Source organism: Rhyacophila brunnea, unplaced genomic scaffold (assembly GCF_057557595.1).
Source record: "Rhyacophila brunnea isolate RB1 unplaced genomic scaffold, BYU_Rbru_1.0 scaffold_10, whole genome shotgun sequence".
NCBI lineage: Eukaryota > Metazoa > Arthropoda > Insecta > Trichoptera > Rhyacophilidae > Rhyacophila > Rhyacophila brunnea.
This window is the reverse complement of record NW_028232752.1, coordinates 5,186,303-5,206,122: the sequence shown is the minus strand read 5'-3', so window position 1 is coordinate 5,206,122 and position 19,820 is coordinate 5,186,303. Positions and strand designations below refer to the sequence as shown.

The 19,820-nt window shown below is 36.6% G+C and overlaps 1 protein-coding gene across 1 annotated transcript; it reads left to right on the top strand.

Annotated features, from left to right (window-relative positions):
- The first annotated feature begins 5,447 nt into the window (after positions 1 to 5,447).
- LOC147078831 (peptide deformylase, mitochondrial-like) lies at positions 5,448 to 14,006 on the top strand. Its single transcript, XM_085949955.1, has 3 exons — positions 5,448 to 6,017; positions 9,628 to 9,748; positions 12,696 to 14,006. The coding sequence occupies exons 1-3, from the start codon at positions 5,688 to 5,690 to the stop codon at positions 12,884 to 12,886; spliced, it is 642 nt and encodes a 213-aa protein (XP_085806081.1). The 5' UTR covers positions 5,448 to 5,687; the 3' UTR covers positions 12,887 to 14,006.
- Positions 14,007 to 19,820: the final 5,814 nt, after the last annotated feature.

Here is a 19,820-nt window from a genome sequence, read left to right as displayed (position 1 = left end):
AAAAATCTTATGACCTTACTTTGTAAACAACACACTATTTGAAATGTGAATACCATACTACAAAATGATTTTCCCTGGTATTACTATCCCCAACGTTCAAGGTTATCGGAAAATATTGACTTATATATAATATTGTTTTGCGAAAGAGAAAAAAGCCTTCATTTTATAGATTTTTAAAATAATGAAAGGAGTTTTACCTACCAATAAAACTCATATTATTCATGTTGGCTTTGAAGTCCTTGAGATAGGGTTTGCTCTTTCTTCTTCGCGTGAGGTTATATTCTACTAATTTATTTTCCTTTTTCTTGTCGTTGGTCATTCCTCCATTTTTATTTACTGGTCATACCCGTGCGTCCATTTTTTATGTAGGGAGTTTGGGACTCCTTTGTCTTCATTATGATATGGCTCAAGGAACCAGGTAGAAGTTACCTGGACTTCAAAGTCAACATGAATAATAAGAGTTTTATTGGTAGGTAAAACTCCTTTCATTATTCGAATTTGACTTTGAAGTCCTTGAGATATCTGTTTGTTATCACCTGGTGTTGAGTATGCCAAATTCCTGTATGTGACAATGATTCATTGACGCGGTATAGACCATCGTGACTTTCAATGTATATGGTTGAATAGAGAAGTTAATGGGCTCTTTTTCCCTTCTGATGATGGTGTATTCATCGTTGTCTTGTAGTTGTCGTGAAATGTCGACTTACTACGCCAGTTACCTCTCTTTAAGATGTCATCTATTGGGTATATTTACAGTTTAAGGAAGCCACCACTAAGCGGACACTGCCTGGTGGTTCTTGTACCCCTGCTTCCAACAGTACTGACCTTATCAAATTCCCTATAACTGTCCCGGTGGCTGGTTTTGGTGGTCCTCTTGAAGATATAAATAATTCCGAAATATCCCCACCTTCCTCTCCCCTTGGGTTTGACATGCAGACGAGTTTCCGTAACCAGAATACTGGGTCGATGTTTTGACACGTGAAAGCGCTTAGCTTCCATTCCGATTGACGATGCTTTTCGGTATCTGTCTTTGCGCCAAACATTGGCCTTTATCCACTAATCCATTGTCTACAATTACTGAGTAGTGTGAGGTCATGAACCCTTGACGGGTTTGGTTTTATGTACCGAAATTTCCTTTAACATATTGTGTTGTACTACCACGTTGATGCTGATATCTACAATGATAATCGGTTTGCAAAATGTGGCTATACCTGACTTATGCACCAGGATGGTGTTGTACGACAAACCCTCAATGCTGTGCAAGTAACCTAGGTATCTGGCCAATTTAATTGGTTGAGGACTATTATGGTCCATTAGGTTCATGCTACACCATGTCATCGTCTTCCATTTGTACCAAACTGGTTTGGAAGTTTTTAGAGTCGAAGGCCGCCATCTGGAAGTAAGGAGTGCCCTTTCTTCCACCATTCAATTTGATGTTATTTCACCCCACCCGAAATTATCCATAGTTAAAGGGACAGGTCCTGGGTCGTTGGAGGTGGACGGTTAGTCTCCGTACCTACTGGTGTCGTATGTAGGTGAGGTATTGTATACGGAGGTACTATCGCCCTTTTTCGTAAGTCCACTCCCCAAAAGCATTGTTTCCAGCTCGGTGCCACTAGTAAGTACTTCCCTTTTGCAGAGTTCAGGTGCGCTAGGACTCGTGAAAGTAAGTTTGGTGGGGGAAATATCCACGCCAGTCTGAAGTCCTATACTCGGCTGAAGGCGTCGTGAAACAGCCCGCCACTGTCTGTAACGTCTCGTGATACATACGTTGCAACGACATGTGCTGTTTCTCTTGTGAATAAATCCACCTCGGGAACACCCCATCTTTGAAACAGGGGGGTGGTTGCGGTGTTGATGAGGTGCCATTCGGGGATGAGTTGTCTGCGGGAGAGATGATCTGCCACGCAGTTGTAATTTCTGCGGAAGTATTGTGCAGTAAACGTGATCTTGGCTCGACTGGTAAATACTAGTATCTGTCGGCATAGGTTTAGGAGGGTGACAGATTTTGTGCCTCTCTCGTTGTTGATGTATGCCACCACTGTTTTGTTGTCTATCTGCAGAAGCAGATCTGATCCTATGATTGATTGTACCCGAGATTGAATTGCAAACATTTCCTTCCTGTTGAAATGCCATACCATGCTAACTGGTCTTGTTCCCACGTACCTGATAGGTGGTGTTCATTCAGTTGGCCTCCCTAGCCTGTGTCGGCTGCGTCTGTCATCAGGAAGTGATTGAATGTCGTTCTGTGTGTCAACTCTGAGGAGCCTATCACCTGGAACCACCACATGATGTCCTGTTAGGCCTGTGTTGGGATTGTCGCCTATTGGCGAGAATGGGACCTAGACAATATTGATGACTGGAGCTTTGTAGCCGTCGGCAATGCAACCTTCCTCGTGGAGGTAAGATGCGAAGTTAAGTTGCCCCAGAAGGGATTGAACATGTGCCTGCCTGAGGGACCAACTGCCTTTTTGTACCTGCGTTGTGTCAAATCTGAGGATCCTATCGCCTAGGGCCACCACATGATGTCCTGTTGGGCCTGTGGTGGGATTGTCATCAATTATTGGCGAGGATGGGACCTCGGCCATATTGATGACTGGAGCGCTGTAGCCGTCGGCAATGCAACCTTCATCGTGGAGGTAGGATGTGAAGTTAAGTCGCCCCAGAAGGGATTGGATATGTGCCTGTCTGAGGGACCAACTGCCTTTTTGTACCTCCATTAGCAGATGGTGACGGAGTGCTACACACTTCGACGGCGACAGAAACCTTCGCTTTTTGTGTGTGTCCCACGTGATGTCCAGGAACCCTCATTGTTGGCTTGGGTTCAGACAGGATATTTTAATATTTATTAACCACCCTAAATACTGTAAGAAGGTTATCCTGTATTCCACCTGCACCGAGACTGTTTCTCGGATTGGTTGGCTACTAAGAAGTCGTCTAGGTAAGTGAATATTCTCAGCCATTCTTTCGTAGGCGTTCGGCGACCCAATTGGTCAGGGATGCAAACATAATCGGAGCGGCTGACAGCACGAACGGGAGACACGTGAATTGTAGGAGCTCCCCTTGGTAGGCTAGTCGAACGAATCGACGATGTTGAGAAGCCATGGGTACCTGGAGGTACGCCTGGCTTAGATCTATTATTACTAGCCAGTCTTCTATTTGTAAGACGGCTGGAACCTCGTAATGGTGAATTAGTTTGAATGGCTTTGGCTATAGGAACGTATTCAAACGCTTTCGGTTGAGTTTCGGTTCGTTTCTGAGGAAAACTGGGGATTGGACCCGCTTCTTCTAGAACCCTTGAGTTCTTTAAGTCCTCGATCTCGAGAGTGACCTCTGCTGATTGTTGCGTTTGAAATTCTTTCCGTAAAAGTAAAGATGGACTTACCAATGGTGGTGTCCGCTCAAAAGGTATGCGGGCTACGGCTATTATTTTTACGAATGTTGGGGGGGGGGGGGTACACTACGCCATCCAGACTCCCCGAAAGTCTCTTAGGCGGCCGCCAAGTCACCTCCGCTTAGAGTACGGATCCCTGGTGGAGTCCGTACCTCCGATGGAGAACTCCCTTCCCACAGGACGTCGCCCCTTAGGATGTACCCCGGCCATAATGTGAGTTCGAGGGCCTTCCGGGACTCTGAGCTCGGAGAAATCCTTGATAGTGCCTCCCGAGTGAAGGTATCCTTCCGGTAAGGATTTGAGTCATGTTCTCGCAAATTTTATTATGCGTTGTCCCCAAAACCCCTCTTCGATTTTTTGGTACAGGCCCATCGCTGTTATGATGTTTTGAGGATTGGTTGCCCAATCCACTAACCCTTGCATACCCTTCCAGAAGCTGTCCCGTTGAGAAAACATCGCATTCTGGAGGGCCGCGATGGTCTTCTACGTCAGATGGTTAGCTGAATTAGATGACGATTGGTCGCACCGACGCAACTTGTCATTTCGACCTAACTCTACGACCGTAGGGGCCGCCAAGAATTGTTTTTTGGACGTTGTGCCACTCTTTGCCGGTCCTCCTGCTGAAATAAGGTACGTAACGAGGATACCTCAAACATCAGCATCTTAATCGACGCTCGTACGTTGAACTTTTCCTCCTCTAGCAGTTCTGCTTCTTCGTCTGGTGTACATTGCTTTTAGAATATTCTCCTCACGGTCATTCAGATGTTGCGCCATAATCACTGATCACTTAACGTTCACATAACGTTCGTCCAAGATAATTTTTTTTGATAGTTAGAATGAACTGTCAGACGCAACATGTAAACAATAAGAAAGTCAAATCCAGAATGAAGACAAAGGGGTCCCAAACTCCATAGGTACATAAAAAATGGACGCGTGGGTATGACCAGTAAATAAAAAAAGGGAGAAATGACTAACGACAAGAAAAAGGAAAATAAATTAGTAGAATATAACCTCACGCGAAGAAGAAAGAGCAAACCCTATCTCAAGGACTTCAAAGTCAAATTCGAATAATTAATGATTTTTTCAATTTATTTAAAAAAAAAAAAATTAAAAATTAACAAACTTAAGCCTCAATTACATTGAGCTTCTTTACGAGCTGTTTATTGGCGAATTTAAAAGCGGGCGATTCAGCTACTGCGATTTGATGATTACACACAAAACTTTCCATTCACTGAGAAGCCATAAGCCAGCGACTATTTTGACAGAACGTAGTTCGTTTTTTTACCGGGAGGTTGGTACTGCTCTCTACTGCGCAGACGCAGTAGGCCCACACGCCGGCGTGTAGCGTGTAAAGTTGACTGGCTTTCAACTTTTCTCGGTAGAGTGTTTAAAACCTGCTTATTATTCGATGATTACACTGGGCGGCTTTACAGGCAGATTGTAAATTCGCCAATAAACAGCTCGTAAAGAAGCTCAATGTAATTGAGACTTTAGGAATTTGATGGCTTATTTTTTGGTGTTTGCGAAACTCCGAGACCCCTTTTTATTTAGGTACCTCTTCCTACCAAAAATGCTCAACGAAAAATTCTAAAAATTTCATTTTTAACCAGTCAAGGGATTTTTTACGTTTTTCGAGATTTTTTTTCCAAGTTCTCCAAATCTTATTATATTGCGAAATTGTAGTATTTATCGAATGAAAATATCGAAATTTTAGTAGGTACTTTTTACAAATTTTTCCGATATTCAAAATTATAGTATTCTGGGCGTACTATACCTGTTTTTTATCGTACATAGTACGCGGATCAAAATTATAGTACAAATAATACTATAATTATAGTACGGTTGGTAACACTGCTACTCTTGCCTTAAGCCAGTGGTGATTGCCGACGAGGTGTTGCCACAGTGAGTAGCAATTTTGCCGATTTTTGAGATACACATATAACCTGTACGCGAGCCGCGAGCCAAATTAACACGGTAGGTACGCGAGCAATGGGTGAAGTACCACTGCCATAGAGTATAGACTATAGAGTAAGCATAGACTATTATTAAATTTATCAGTATTTTATTAGATTGTCAAACTGTCAAATACACACCGGCGACCGATTGAGGGTTAGGTTAGGATAAGTAATAATCCAACGAAAATATTTTTATTCCTATAAATTTTAATCAACAGTGACCTCTGCTAAGATATTATTATGGCATAACATTATTGTATTCAGTAAAATATTACGGAATACTAGTGAAATTTAATAGTGTATAATATAACCTACTTAATATAATAAATAATTGTGCAATGTCTGTAAGAAAAGCTTTGAATTGGTATGTTCGACTATGGCCCAAAAAAATTACAAAAGCCCCCTATACACATATTGTCCAAATCGGGGATCCTGTATTACGTAAAAAATGTGAAAAATTAGATGCATCGATGATGGGTTCATACGATACCAGGCAGCTTGTCAGTAAACTTAAAAGTGTTATGAAGAAATACGAATTGGTAGGTCTGTCTGCACCCCAAATAGGAGTCGACAAACGCATTTTTGTGATGGAGTTTACCGAAGACCAATTGAAGACTTATAGCGATGTAGAGATTGAAAATAGTGAAATGAAGGCTTCGCCAATGATGGTTAGTGGTTTTTACTTACCTACACAATCTATCTATTTTCTCATAGGGCTTCCTCAATGTGTATGTACCTACCTACCGTTTTCGGAATGAAAATTCACAAAATTCAAAAATGTAACATTCTTATTGAACATACATACCTAAACGCTTATAACGAACAAAGGTGCTTTTTACTGATTCTCCGTCGACTTTATCTGTCAGTCGCCATTTTGGAATTCAGCTATCTTTTTGTCATCGAATTATAGTACGCGGTCGAAGATATTATAGTATTTCAGCAAAAATTATAGGACGTGTTGAAAATGTAAGTTTTTTGTTTGTCACATAAACATAACGGAGAATTCGAGAAATTCCGATGCCCTGCTTTATTAAAACACCTCTTACGACCGAAAAATGCTAACACCGGCCGCCGTCATTATCTGTCACGTTAATTTTTTAGAGTATACAACGCAAGACCACGTCCATAGACTAATATCGCACACTGAGATCTTATATTATTTATATTATAAAGATTATACTTACTACGTCCCTCGCTTCACGTTATTACGATTTGCTGTGATTGAAGTACGAACATTTTACAGAACTTTAAACATCGACAATATAGACAACTTTTAAACGCAATGAAATAAGCAATGGGGAATATTCGCAAAACTGGCGAATTCAGTTAATTTCATTTCTCAAAATTGTGGTATTTTTGATGTACTATACTTTTGTGATAGTACGCGGACCAAAATGTACTATAATTATAGTTCGGTTGGCAACACTGCGCTCACTGACAGATGACAGCGAGCGGTGGCGGAGAACCAGTAAAAAGACCCCGAACAAATTCAGTCGGTCCCATCTCCTTCGTAATAACCAAGTTCGACTGTATGTACTAAACTTTTCTCTCAATCAGTTGATCAGTGACGTCCCGTGGGGGTAGGCAGATTGATCGTCGCTTGGGGGCGGCAGTTACTCGAAGGGCGGCAAATCGAGGAGAATCATTTGAAATATATAGCAATAGCTACATTATTTCTATAGCTTTTATAGCTACTATTTAGTGTTGACAACGCGACTGGCGCATTTGCATTAGTTGGCCATTAGATATAATTAACATGATATTTAAATGTGGTAATTAATTAGTAATTCTGGTCAGCAGTAAATGTGATAACTTAGTAATAACGAAAATATCTTTTCATTAACAAATTCAGCTCACTGGTTTTTTCGGGTTCGCGATTTCTGGTTTACTGCCGTTGCCCTTCGACGTCCTCGATGACCAGAAACGACACGGGCAGATTTGCGAATAATTAATCTGATATTTTGTTAGAAATGGATCCATAGCCCATTTCTTAGATACTGCACTCATGAAGGGATGATAAAAATACTGTATAAAAAATGGGGCGGCATTTTATCTAGAGACGTCACTGCAGTTGATTGTCTCATGAGCTGTATGGCATGTTGCACCATCTTGTTGGAACCACATATCATCCAGATCAAAACTATCTACTTAATTCATGCCAGAAAAAATCAGTTATCATGTTTCAGTAACGTTCTCCATTGACAGTAACTGCATTGCCATTTTTGTTTTTAAAATATGTTCCAATTACACCTCCAGATCATAAACCATACTAAACTGTTAACTTTTGTGGATGTAAAGATGTTTAGAGATTAGCATGTGGGTAAATGCGATAATAAAATTGTGCTTTTTTTTTTCTCCGACCATGTCCGATCCTAATAAGATCGTATGGGCCTCCATCGAGTAGAGGTTTGTATTAACAGATTTTCGTTTTTACGAGAAATGGATGTCAGCCACTTGCTCAACCTATTAGGTCCATACCCTGACTCACACACAAATTGAAAAACAATATGTGTACTTGCCAGACCCAGGATTCAAACCTGGGACCCACTGTGTTATAGTCCAACGCTTAACCCGCGCCGCCTCCGTCAATTTGCAATTTAACCAAAAATGAGCTTCATCGATTTTTCACGAAACAATAGGTCTAACTTCATGTTGCTCTAAAGCAGGGGAGGGCAAATTGCGGCCCGCGGGCCGCATGTGGCCCGCCGGGTATTTTTTTGCGGCCCCCGATCATTAATTGTACTTCTGATTACGAATACCTTTTTTATAATTCTTTAAAAAATATTGACAATAGATTAAAATTTGAAGAATTTGTTGTTTCGTAAATGTATTATCTCAGGACGTCTTCCTTGCGTCTCGTCTTACACTATGTAACCACTATTTTCTACGTTGAACATCGTGACACATTTAAATACTTTTAACTCCGCGTTGCAAGGAAAAAAAATATATGCCCATGATATGGTAAAAAGTTTGAATGGATTTCAATTAAAACACAAGTTATTCCTTCGACAAATATCGAATTCTTCGAAACTTTCCAACTTTGAAGTTGCTGAATATACCAGAATATAAATTTGAAGAGTATTGTAAAATTATTAAAGCTCTGAATGACGATTTTCACAAAGATTTGGTGACTTCCGAAACATTGAGACAAGTTTAGCAATAGTACGCGATTCATTCTCAATAGATATTGATAGTGTACCGACAGAGCTACAATTTGAGATTATTGATCTGCAGTGTGACACTGATTTAAGAGAATTGCATCGTCGTGAAAAAATCTCCAAATTTCACAATGCCCTTAATTCAGACAAATTCGACCAACTTAAAGATTATGCAAAAAAAAGTTCGTTATTTTTGGATCTACCTACCTATATCTATATGTGAAGAAACATTTTCGATCATGAACCTCAACAAAATTCTTTATTCTCAAAATAGTGTATATCTAAAAATGGTATTTTACTTGCGGCCCGCCGCTCATTTCGAATTCTTGAATTTGGCCCTCCATCCAAAAAGTTTGCCCCCCCCTGCTCTAAAGCCTAATCAGTAAACTTTTGATGCACCAAATGGTCAATCAGTTTCAGTTCTGGTGTTAACTGTATTTTATACGCCTTCAAATGTAAATCTTTATGAAGAATATTCCATGTAGTGCCCCATAAGAAAGTCCCAGTTCTATTCAGGCGCTCAAATAGATATTTTTATTGACCGAGATAGATGTAGTTGTTGACCCACTTGATTTTGATAACTAAAATATCAACAATGAACCAAAATTATTTATTCTAAATATTGCTAGCTTTTTACACTTGCAAAAAACATGTATTTTTATAAATAAATTAAAAGCGTACATAAGTGAAACGGCAAATAATTTTCAACACTATGTGGAACGAAGTTTCGGCCGCGTTGAGGCGCGTTGCCATTCGGAGAGGGATAGTCGACCTGCTCGCACGTCAATTACTTTTGTGATGGAGTCTGATGAATATATTCTTAAATCGTGTAAAGATGACTTAAAAACGTTCCGCATGTACTTGAAAAAGAAAAATGTCAATGAATATACTATTATTACGAATATAATAATAAACATAACATAAAAAGGACGCAAGTTGAATTTTTATGACAAATTATATTCCGTTCGGTTCGCGTCATTTGCACCCGCTACCCGCAATCCGCGCATCGCCTAGTCACGATCTTTTTAGACCATGCCTCAGCTGAGGTATAGTCTTAAGTAATTGTATTTGTTTTAAATCATATTGTCAGTACCTAATTCTATGTATTAATTGTTTTCAGACTTTTATCAATCCTGTAATGAAGGTGATCAACCCAAAGAAAGTAATCCATCACGAGGGATGCGGGAGTATTAGAGGATTTACTGCAGCGGTTCCTAGGTTCAAAGAGATTCATATGAGTGGTAAAGATAACGATAATTAATAACGGCACTCATTGTAAAATTTCAACTTGTGTTGCATGACACGTCTTCAGTGTTTCATTTTACATACCCCTTAATTTATTACGCACTGATGACGGGACTACAATGTTTATAATGTACCAATCATACCACCCAGCAATAAATGAGTGACACACTTTAATATGTATTTTGTTTTCAAAGCAAAACAACAGAGCGATAATATTTTTCAACATTTCCTCAATCATATCTAGATCAGCAGGGTCTGTTATGATAGAATCGCTTGTAATATATGTACTGCATTTGTATAAATTGGAAGGACAATGCAGGAATCCTTACTCAACTCATCGAGTCCGTCGCAAGACACACTACTATTGTCATGAGTCCTTCACTCGACATAGTCAACATCATTCCACTCGAATGAAGTCTCTCAGTTCATTAAGATAATCAACCTTTTGATCTTCATACCATCCCGACATGATAACGATGACGAAAAGCCACAATAATAAAAAAAGGATTGCTTGTTTCAATACATCTTTTTCCAAATTAACCATTAAATTATTACGTTTTATTACTATTGTGATTTGATTTTATTCCTTGTTCGGTGCAAAAATTTGCAATAAAAATAACTTTCGCTGATATTTTCGATAGTGAAATTTCGCACCGTGAGTGTAAAACCAACGCATCTGCAAATTTTTCAATTTCGAGATTAAATGCAAAACAACTGCAAAAGTCGTGAACCTGATAATGTAAAAATGAAGTAACTGAAAGAACATGCAACATAATGTATATATAAACCAAATATTATGGTTTTTTTTAGAAACTCTATTTCTCCTAACAAAATGAAGACTTCAAACCCTAATATATCCAAAATATGTCTTTTGCAGATGCCTTGGTTTTCCACTCACGGTGCGATTTGAATATTATGTATTGTTAAAAATCACCCAATGCATAAATAATGTAATGTCTCATTATTTTAATAATCAGGTGTACCTATATCTTAATTCTTCTTCTTTGTCGTGTTGATTCTTCAATGGTTACAAGATTTAAGAGCCGCAGCCGACCACTGGGCTAAGCAGATGGTGTAATCTGTAATTTGTATTCTTAGTTCAATGAAAACAAAAATGTATCACTCACAAAAGATTATTGTGTACTATTTTTGTCGGCTCTCCACAGCCTACCTCCACCCTTTGCCACTGATGCCTGCATTTTAAGCAATCTCACAAGGATTTGTTTGATTAGCGTAGCGGGTCGGCAAACTGCGGCTCTTTGGATATGCGCATGCTACTTTTGTATGTTGTGTGTTGTCATGAGCTTTTATAATTTTTTTTTTTACGAAAACAGTTTATTCCATGTAGACAATTATAATAAATACCCTTTTCTGTCGGCGCATAGGCTTTTCGATCCAACTGTCTGCAGCACATTTATCCTTTTTATTTGCCAAATTCACAATTTTTACAAAAAATTTTGAAAAAGTTTGATGTCACCTATAAAAATCCGGCATAATGCTAATTTCTTTGTGCTTTATGCGCATGTTCTGTAAATCAGTTGGCCTTATACCTATATAGACCAGTAGCGAAGGGTGGAGGTAGGCTGTTAAGATCCGCCATAAGTAGTGCACATTAAACTTTGTTAGTCATACGAATTTGTTTTTATTGAACTAGATTACAATTTAAAAATGGTATTGGTTAGTTTTTAAAAATCAATTAAACCGTGGCTAAACCAAACCAAAAGTTTTGGTATATTTTGAGCGATACAACAAAACTGTGCACACCTTTTCATTCATACTTATTTGTTTTCGTTGGATTAAGAACACATTTTACACTTATTGTTGGTTCATTTTTTTTAAATTCATTAAACCCTTCCTAAACCAAACTATAAAAGATAAAAAATATTTTTCTATCTAAAATATTCAAAGTTATGTATGATTTAATTGCATAATTTTAGATACTTTATAGATAGACGAGTATTATTTGACTATTATCAGCTATTCTCGCTTGGTTTTCGTAGGGTTTAATTGAATTTTAAAAACTAACCAACACCATCGTTAAATTGTAGTCTTATTTCAGTGAAAACAAATAATTACGACTGACAAAGTTTAGTGTGCACTACTTATGTCGAATCTTAACAGCCTACCTCCACCCTTCTCTACTAATATAGACATATAATCCGTTGTTAACTCTAAATATTATCGACTTACCAACTTTTGGCAGCAACCCCACGATTAGGTTACATATCGTCACCGTTCAGGCAAAAGTCACCAACTCTGAAAATGGCAGTTTTGAGTTGAGTATGTCACACGAAGCGTAAAATTATGTTCTTTAAGATGCAAAAGTCACCACGGTACATTAGTTAGTAAAATGTTGCTTAAATCCGAATTATTTGTTTTCCACTAAATGACTTTCGATAAAATCTTAACAAGCAAAAGTCATTATAGGTGAATAGACATTATTGACTCTAAAAAAATAAATCCTTCGTTATAAATATACAAGCAAAAGTCACTATACTATGGATGGTGAGTTTTACTGATTTGTCATTTGAAAACTTCGAACACTTGTCTGAAATACGCAAAAATAACCAAACAGGAATAGTTTACCTTAGCTTGTTATAATAAGATCGCTTTGGTCAGATTATTAACAAGCAAAAGCACCAAACCATAATTGAGCTACCTTACCTCCTTCAAAACCTTCTAGAAGTTTTAATTAGCATCAAAAAGTAAAAGTACCTTAAAGAAATTATTAAGAACACATGAGAAAATAATGTAATGTAGATAAAACCTTAAAAACATTTAAATCTGATTTTTCCTGCATTTTCAAACATTCAAATTGCGATAACTCAAAACTATGTTTTTAGGGTTGGTGACTTTTGCCTGAACGGTGACGATATGTATTATGAATAATTGAAACGCATTACAAAAAATATCTATACTTACATACTTATTTTTTATTTTCAGGTTTTAATGAAGACGGCAAAGTGGTTGGCGTAAAATTAAATGGTTGGCTAGCGAGAATAGCACAGCATGAGTTAGATCATTTAGATGGAAGAGTGTACACCGACATAATGGACAGCGAAACATTGACATGTAATTGTTGGAGAGACGTCAACGTGTATCAAGGAAAAGTAAAACTGTTGTACTATTCATAATATTGACAGTTCTAGTTCAAGTGAACATTAGTCGTTTTGCCCACAGACATTATTCGAATGACACCAACATAATCCAAATAGGTACATCAATTATTGCATTCTCGTAGAACAGTGTCGAACGTTGAACGATGCTGTGTGCTATATCTGCTTATATCTGTTCGCGAATATTGGCTCAATACGGTAACACCCTGATTTTACATGCCCGGAATTTACATTTAGGTTTATACTAGGTCGCGGAATAGAACACTCCGTTGTGAGTCGAGAGCTCACTGTTTACATACTATGGAGTCATGAAAAATATCAAAAAAAGTAGGAATGGAGGTTACCAATTTTGAAACTAACAGCCTTGTATATATGAGGAACTATATGACTCATATCATAGTTTTCATACTGCCATGCATGTCCATAATTTTGAGAATAAGTGCAATAAAAACAGTGATAAATGTGATAAATATGATAAATATGTCACATTATATCACATTGTGTATTCAGGTAGTTAATTATCAAAGGAAGTTAACCGTCAAACGTGTTATCTTTTAACACGGCTTCTTATGACTGTGCTAACTGTTTTAGAGTGAGATATAGTATGTCAATTACATATTGAGAATTGAGATCGGACTATTTTGAAAATTAATACTACCAACATCTTGGCCATGGCGAGTTGTCAAATATTGTAGGTTATGTTCGATTATCGTTTGTAGGTTTGTACACAAAAATTCGCTTCAGGTATGAAAACCATACACGAGCACACACAAACTTGACCAAGGTTGACAAAAAAGGGATGTATTTCTGTCGACATGCATACCAACCTAACTTTTCACCCTGTTACAAATTACCACTGTGTTACGAATTATTTTAGATAACCGTCTTGTGTATGGAATTGCTTCCGTGTTAATTTGGGCCAATAAAAATAACAAAAGTGTGTTAACTATTAAGAATAGCTCTGCATGTGTGTAGAAAAACACTTCGAGATAAACAAATGTGACGTAGGTTATAATATTTAGTGGTTGTTTTGTTGTTTGAATGAATTATTTATTAAATAAAATTATTTAGTTAGTTACGGAGTATTGTACATATTTAATTTAAAAACTGTTCTTATATTATTATATCTGCAATAATATATTTTCTTTTTTTTTGTATTTGGGCTGTCATTTTGTTTTTTATCTTTTCTTTCCTACCTTGATACTTCATCTTGAAAGAGTGCCCCCTGCAACGAGACTGAAACATCCAAAAGGGGAATTTTTGAATGAACCAGTACCTAAGCTAGGGGTAGTCAACCTTTTTATACCTACCGCCCACTTTTGTAACTCTGTTAGTAGTCAAATTTTCTAACCGCCCACCGGTTCCACAGTAATGGTGATTTATAATGTGGGGAAGTAACTTTACTTTATAAAATTTATAAAGCAGAGTTACAGTAAATTAAAGCATATAATAATAATTACTTACCAAATACTTAAATAGTATTGCAGAATAAATCTTTATTAAACAATTTCTGTAGTTGAATCTATTTTTTTATTTTTACTTTGCATACATAGAAGCATGAAGTCTGATGAAATTGCATTTTAAAAAAAAACATGAAAATGTTTTTATAACCCCTGCCGCCCACTAGTGCGTGGTAGGGACCAGGTTGACTACCCCTGATCTAAGCTATTCAAGCAGCCTGCTTCGATTTTGATGGTATTGTAATCCCTAGCGCATTTGAACATGTACCGAACCGAAAAAATCCATATATTTTTTCAGTTTTCGGTTCAATTCCGGTTCGAAGCTCTGACTACAACGGTTACTAATATAATATGATGGTGTTATTACCATAATTTAGGTTATTTTCTTGTTTACATGTTAACTTTAGCTGTCATTGGCTGTCATGTGAGCATAGACAAAAATATAGTGTAAACTCTTACGCGATCATAAATGTACGCCCAATGTTTCCATTGCATATTCGGACAACAGTTGAAGCATCATGCTTACTTTTCAAACTATTTAGTGTTTTCAAGCAACTTTTCATATTTTATGATACTACTTGGTTCAAAAATTGGGCCTCAGGAAGGAAGGAAGGAAAAAGAAGTAGGAGATAAATAGAATATGATTATAAGAGAAGGAGACTAGGTACCTACCAGTATCGTATAGCTTTTTATTATTATTATTATTATTAAACTGGCGGTAGGGACCGTTCAGGTCCATGGCCGACTGCACAATGTTTCTCCAGGTATCTCTGTCCAGCGCTCTCTCTTCCCAGTTGACTATCCCCAGCCTTTCTGCATCCCTTTGAATGTTGTCCGCCCATCTCCGTCGAGGGTGGCCAAGAGGTCGAGTGCCAGCTGGTGTGCCTTTGTAAATCCTATAGAGAGTTCTAGATCTTTCAGATCGTACAACGTGGCCCGCCCATCTGAGCCTTCTTGACCTCAGAATATTAGTGATTCTAGGTTGGTATCGGGCGAAGAGCTCAGCGTTTGTGCGTATGCGCCACCGGCGGTTCTCATTGACCAAGTATTCTGTTTTCAAACACTTGGAGCGCCTTTTCTTGTTTTTCTGTTAAACCCCACGTTTCACATCCATACATGACAATCGGTTTGATGACTGCGTTATACACCCGGAATTTCGTTTTGATGGACAGCATTTTGGACCTGAACAGACGACTCAGCGCGAAGTACGCTGCATTTCCACTTCGGTCCACACAGTCGGTCAGCGAGCTCTAGGGACATTTCATTTTTAGAGGTAATTTTGGAGCCCAAGTACTTGAAGAGAGAGGTTCTCTCGAAGGAGGAGTTTCTTATTCTAATGTTTCCAGAGGGTTCAATGCCTCTTGTCATTTTCAAATACTTGGTCTTTCCCACATTTACTCGTAGGTTCAACCTTTTCGCTGTGTCCTCCAGAGGAGTGAAAATATCTCTGACTTCTTTTTACGTTTGGTTATATTCAATCGATTTAGTTAAGCAGCTTATTGACGAATTTGACGTAAATGTCGACACACCGGACAAAAGTACCATTTTTTTCCCACGTGACACTTGTAGAGATAGTTTTCAATTTCTAGTAGTAACCACCACCTCCGGCGGCTAATATATTTATTCGAAAGTAACATGACAACAATATTTCTATGATTATACGTGGTGTTAGGTACTGCCAAAATTTCGTTAGTCTCGGAATCATGTTATGGAATAATTGCAGTTCGAAGTTTGACATGCCCTATAAAATCATGCCAATCGGTATAATGCTAATTTCTTTGTGCTTTATATGCATGTTCTATAATCTATCGGATGTTACAACGTTTTTATTAGTTCGTATTCTTGTTTGTCCAGTGCTTGTTTGTCCAGTACAAATCTTGCAATCGATTTTCAACTAACTTCCCGACTAGCTAGACATTTGAAACTTTTAGAATATATCAGAACACAATGACAATGCATTCTTTTAATACTTTTAGCCATCTTTAAGCAGAATTAAATTCATTTTCAGTTAATTCTGTTTTGTATGGAAAGTTATTTCAGAAAAATCCGTAAAAAGTAAAAGACTATTATTGGTTGCTAAGGGGGTGGTCCTAGCAACTAAATTATTAATATATACGTGCGTTACTATGGAAATCTCAATGAAATGTCAAAATGACATTTCAGTATTCTATATTTGTTTCTTTGTTTGTTTTTTATTTACTTCATATTATCAAGTAGGTACAAGTTTGAGCATATTGAGCATGATAATTCAACAGAAAATTTAAAAACGTTGTATATAAAAAGCTCTTTTTGTCTTGTAATTATTTATAATGTAGACACAATCCATTGTTATTTCGAATACCTAAATTATCAACTTTTTGCAGCAAGCCCACGGATTGTTTTTTTTATCCAAGTCGTTTTAATTAAACGGTGTCATATGAGAATTACTTATAATTAAAATAAAACAAAACACATATAGTTTTATAAAATTTAATTATACTTCATAATAATTACTATGCAAATGAAAACATGTATTAAATAATTTTCATATGTAGTGAATACAAAGTGATTTTTTTAAATATCCACCAAATGCTGAGTCTCTTAAAAAATTTAAAAAACGTACTAAATCCAGATAATTTAATTGCCTCTAGGACACATTTTGTTTATTTAGAAGGATATTGTCACTTGACAATTCATTACTAACTGACGAGTTCAGTTGATAATGTCCCTGTAAAGTACCTAAACCAAGAAAACTGGTCCTACGAATCCATTCTATACACAAGAGAGATAATCTGAGCTATCGTTCAAACGGTTAACTTATTGTAACAATTAACCGCCTCATACATAATATATACATAAATATGATAAACTACATAGATAGCAGCCTTGTGTATAGAATAGATGCGCTGACTGTTATATTATAATGGATTAAGTACTTGATATTTCTGGGGGTGCGAAAAGAAAAGAGATATAAGTCTAAATAACTCTAAAATTATTGAATAAATCAAATTGACAATAATGCATAATATATTATGATACATAGGCCATTATCAGAGGGTGTAATAAGGGTAGTCAATCTTTAATTGCCCCTCCTGAAAAATAGTTATATTAGGTTTATTTCCCTTTACAGGTTATTTTACATACATAGAAATGACTTTTCACCAAGAAATGACAGTTTAAAGTGAATATTGTTACCATTAATATTTAAAGTATGTATTGACAACATAGTTAAATACATACTTTTAATTAATGCGTAGGTAAATCTTCGCTAATTTTCTACAAACACGTATCTCAATTTTTGTCAGTTTTGAGTTATTCGATGTAATGAATTCAGAATTTGAATACACACATATTCCACAAACAAGTATCTCAAAATATACTTAATAACATAATAGATTTAAGCAGTATCACAATAAAAGACTTTTGTAAATATTATAAACTCGTATCTTGAGTTACGTGTTTGTAAGTACACAGAATACTGAACTCCAACCAATGATTATACTGAAGCTCTTTCTCGCAAGTCAAGATACGTATTTACTGCAGTCATATTGTGGAATGATTCACAAAGTTGCAACGCATTCTCGTATCTTCGACAATATGACTGATCGGTCGAAAGTATAGTGCAATAGATCGAAGAAACATTTTTTTCATAAAAATATATGTAAATATACTAAATAGATATTTCATAGAAGAAAATTTATTTCTGAATTAAAAACTGAGAAAATAAAGTTGTTTTTTGCCTCTCCTGAAAAATTGTGTTTTTTGAGATACGTGGTTGTAGAAAAGACACGACGATATTATATTTTTAAATGTATAATACATATTATGGACTTATCATTGTTGCATTTGCAAAACTAGTTGCTTTTATTATATTCTTAGGTACCATTCATAATTAATTTAAAAATCAGTTTTCAGTAGACCAATGTAGCAGCCGTGCTGATTGATAAAATATGCAATCCATACATTCCTATAAGTCGTAATTACAAGTTATAATATTATTAGGGAATGAAAGTAAATATTCATGTGGAATTATTCTCCATATTATTTTATGCAGTAGGTAATTGACAGTGACGTCCGTTGGGTGTAGGCAGGCCATGCGTTGCTTAGGGACGGCAAACAAAGGAATACATACAATCAATTGAAAGCTTTTTCTTTGGCCATATATGCCACTTAGAGGCCATCCATAGACTGAAACCGTATGGGGTTTAGACCCGTGTGTCATACTAAGCTTATGATTTCTGTTCATGGAAATATATTTTCACAAAGTATATTATAAGCATCTGATCGTATCCGTTTATACCATACACTTACACTTACGAACTTAGTGAAAATATATTCTCATGAACAGAAATCAAAACAAAATGTCGCCTATTCGATGCTTGCATTTTGACGGTGCTGCTTTTGTACTTTTGAAAGCGATGGCAATTTTCCATGAAGCAGAAATGAGGTCACTTCATTCGAAAGTACCGCGCATCTTAGTTTTAAAAATCATAAGGGGGCCTCCAAACTAGACATCACTTCAGACGTCCATGGACTTAAAACCACCGCTGTTTGAGAATAGACTAGAAATTCTCTAATCCTCGGTAGATGATGTCTTCAGTGTTTTATAAAAAGGGCGAATCAACCATTTTGGTGAAATTGAGATTTTAATGAAAAAACAATATGTACTTCACAACTTAGTTGTGTAAAAACGGCGAATTTGTATCTCCACAGGAATAATAACGGCGAATATCCACTTAGTGTTACAGATAAAAAGCAAATGTGACATTATTAGGCCTTTTAAAATATTATTAAAGCCTATTATAAAGACAGTATTCTTTCTAATCTTTATTATAAACTTGTTAGACATTTGAGCCCTCAAGAAGTGAAGTAGGCCAAGTGATAAAATGGTGAAACTTTCTTATCGAAGGTTTTAGTTTAATGAACTTTTTACATAATTTTTTGTATGGAGCTGTATTCATTTTTTTATATTAAATTGAAGTTTATTGCATAAACAAATAGAAAAAAAATATTTATGGATAATATTGATTGTAATAAGATAATAAAAGGGGTGAGTATACTTCACCTTTACTTATTAATGTCACTTGGCATCCTGTAAAATAACATTTTGGTTAATTCACCCTTTTTACAAAACTCCGACGATGTGTATGCTTTCAACAATTGTTGGAGAGTTCCAAAAGTTGGCGATTGACCGAGGGAAGTGGCGCGAACTTGTGCTTGCCCTATGCCCAAATGTTGGGACGTGACAGGGTGGAAGGAGAAGAAGAAGAATTTTTTTGCTTGAAATTGACAGTAGATACCTATGTTTCACAATCACAACAATGGATATCATGCCAGTGAAGTATTTCATTTAAATATCATTTCACGGCGCACCACAAAATACAATAATTCATACAGCACATTTCTTCATTTTTGTACAACTTGTCTATTAAAAAAATAGATAATGACATAATAAAAACAGTATATATTATATTTTCTTCTATTGTAGACATTCTTCCTGAATGTAATATTAT

Bases quoted from the DNA above. Each gene is read 5' to 3' on its own strand.
- LOC147078831 (XM_085949955.1), top strand. From the start codon at position 5,688: ATGTCTGTAAGAAAAGCTTTGAATTGGTATGTTCGACTATGGCCCAAA. The intron at 6,018-9,627 runs GTTAGTGGTTTT...AATTGTTTTCAG, and splicing joins TGAAGGCTTCGCCAATGATG to ACTTTTATCAATCCTGTAAT. The intron at 9,749-12,695 runs GTAAAGATAACG...TTTTATTTTCAG, and splicing joins CAAAGAGATTCATATGAGTG to GTTTTAATGAAGACGGCAAA.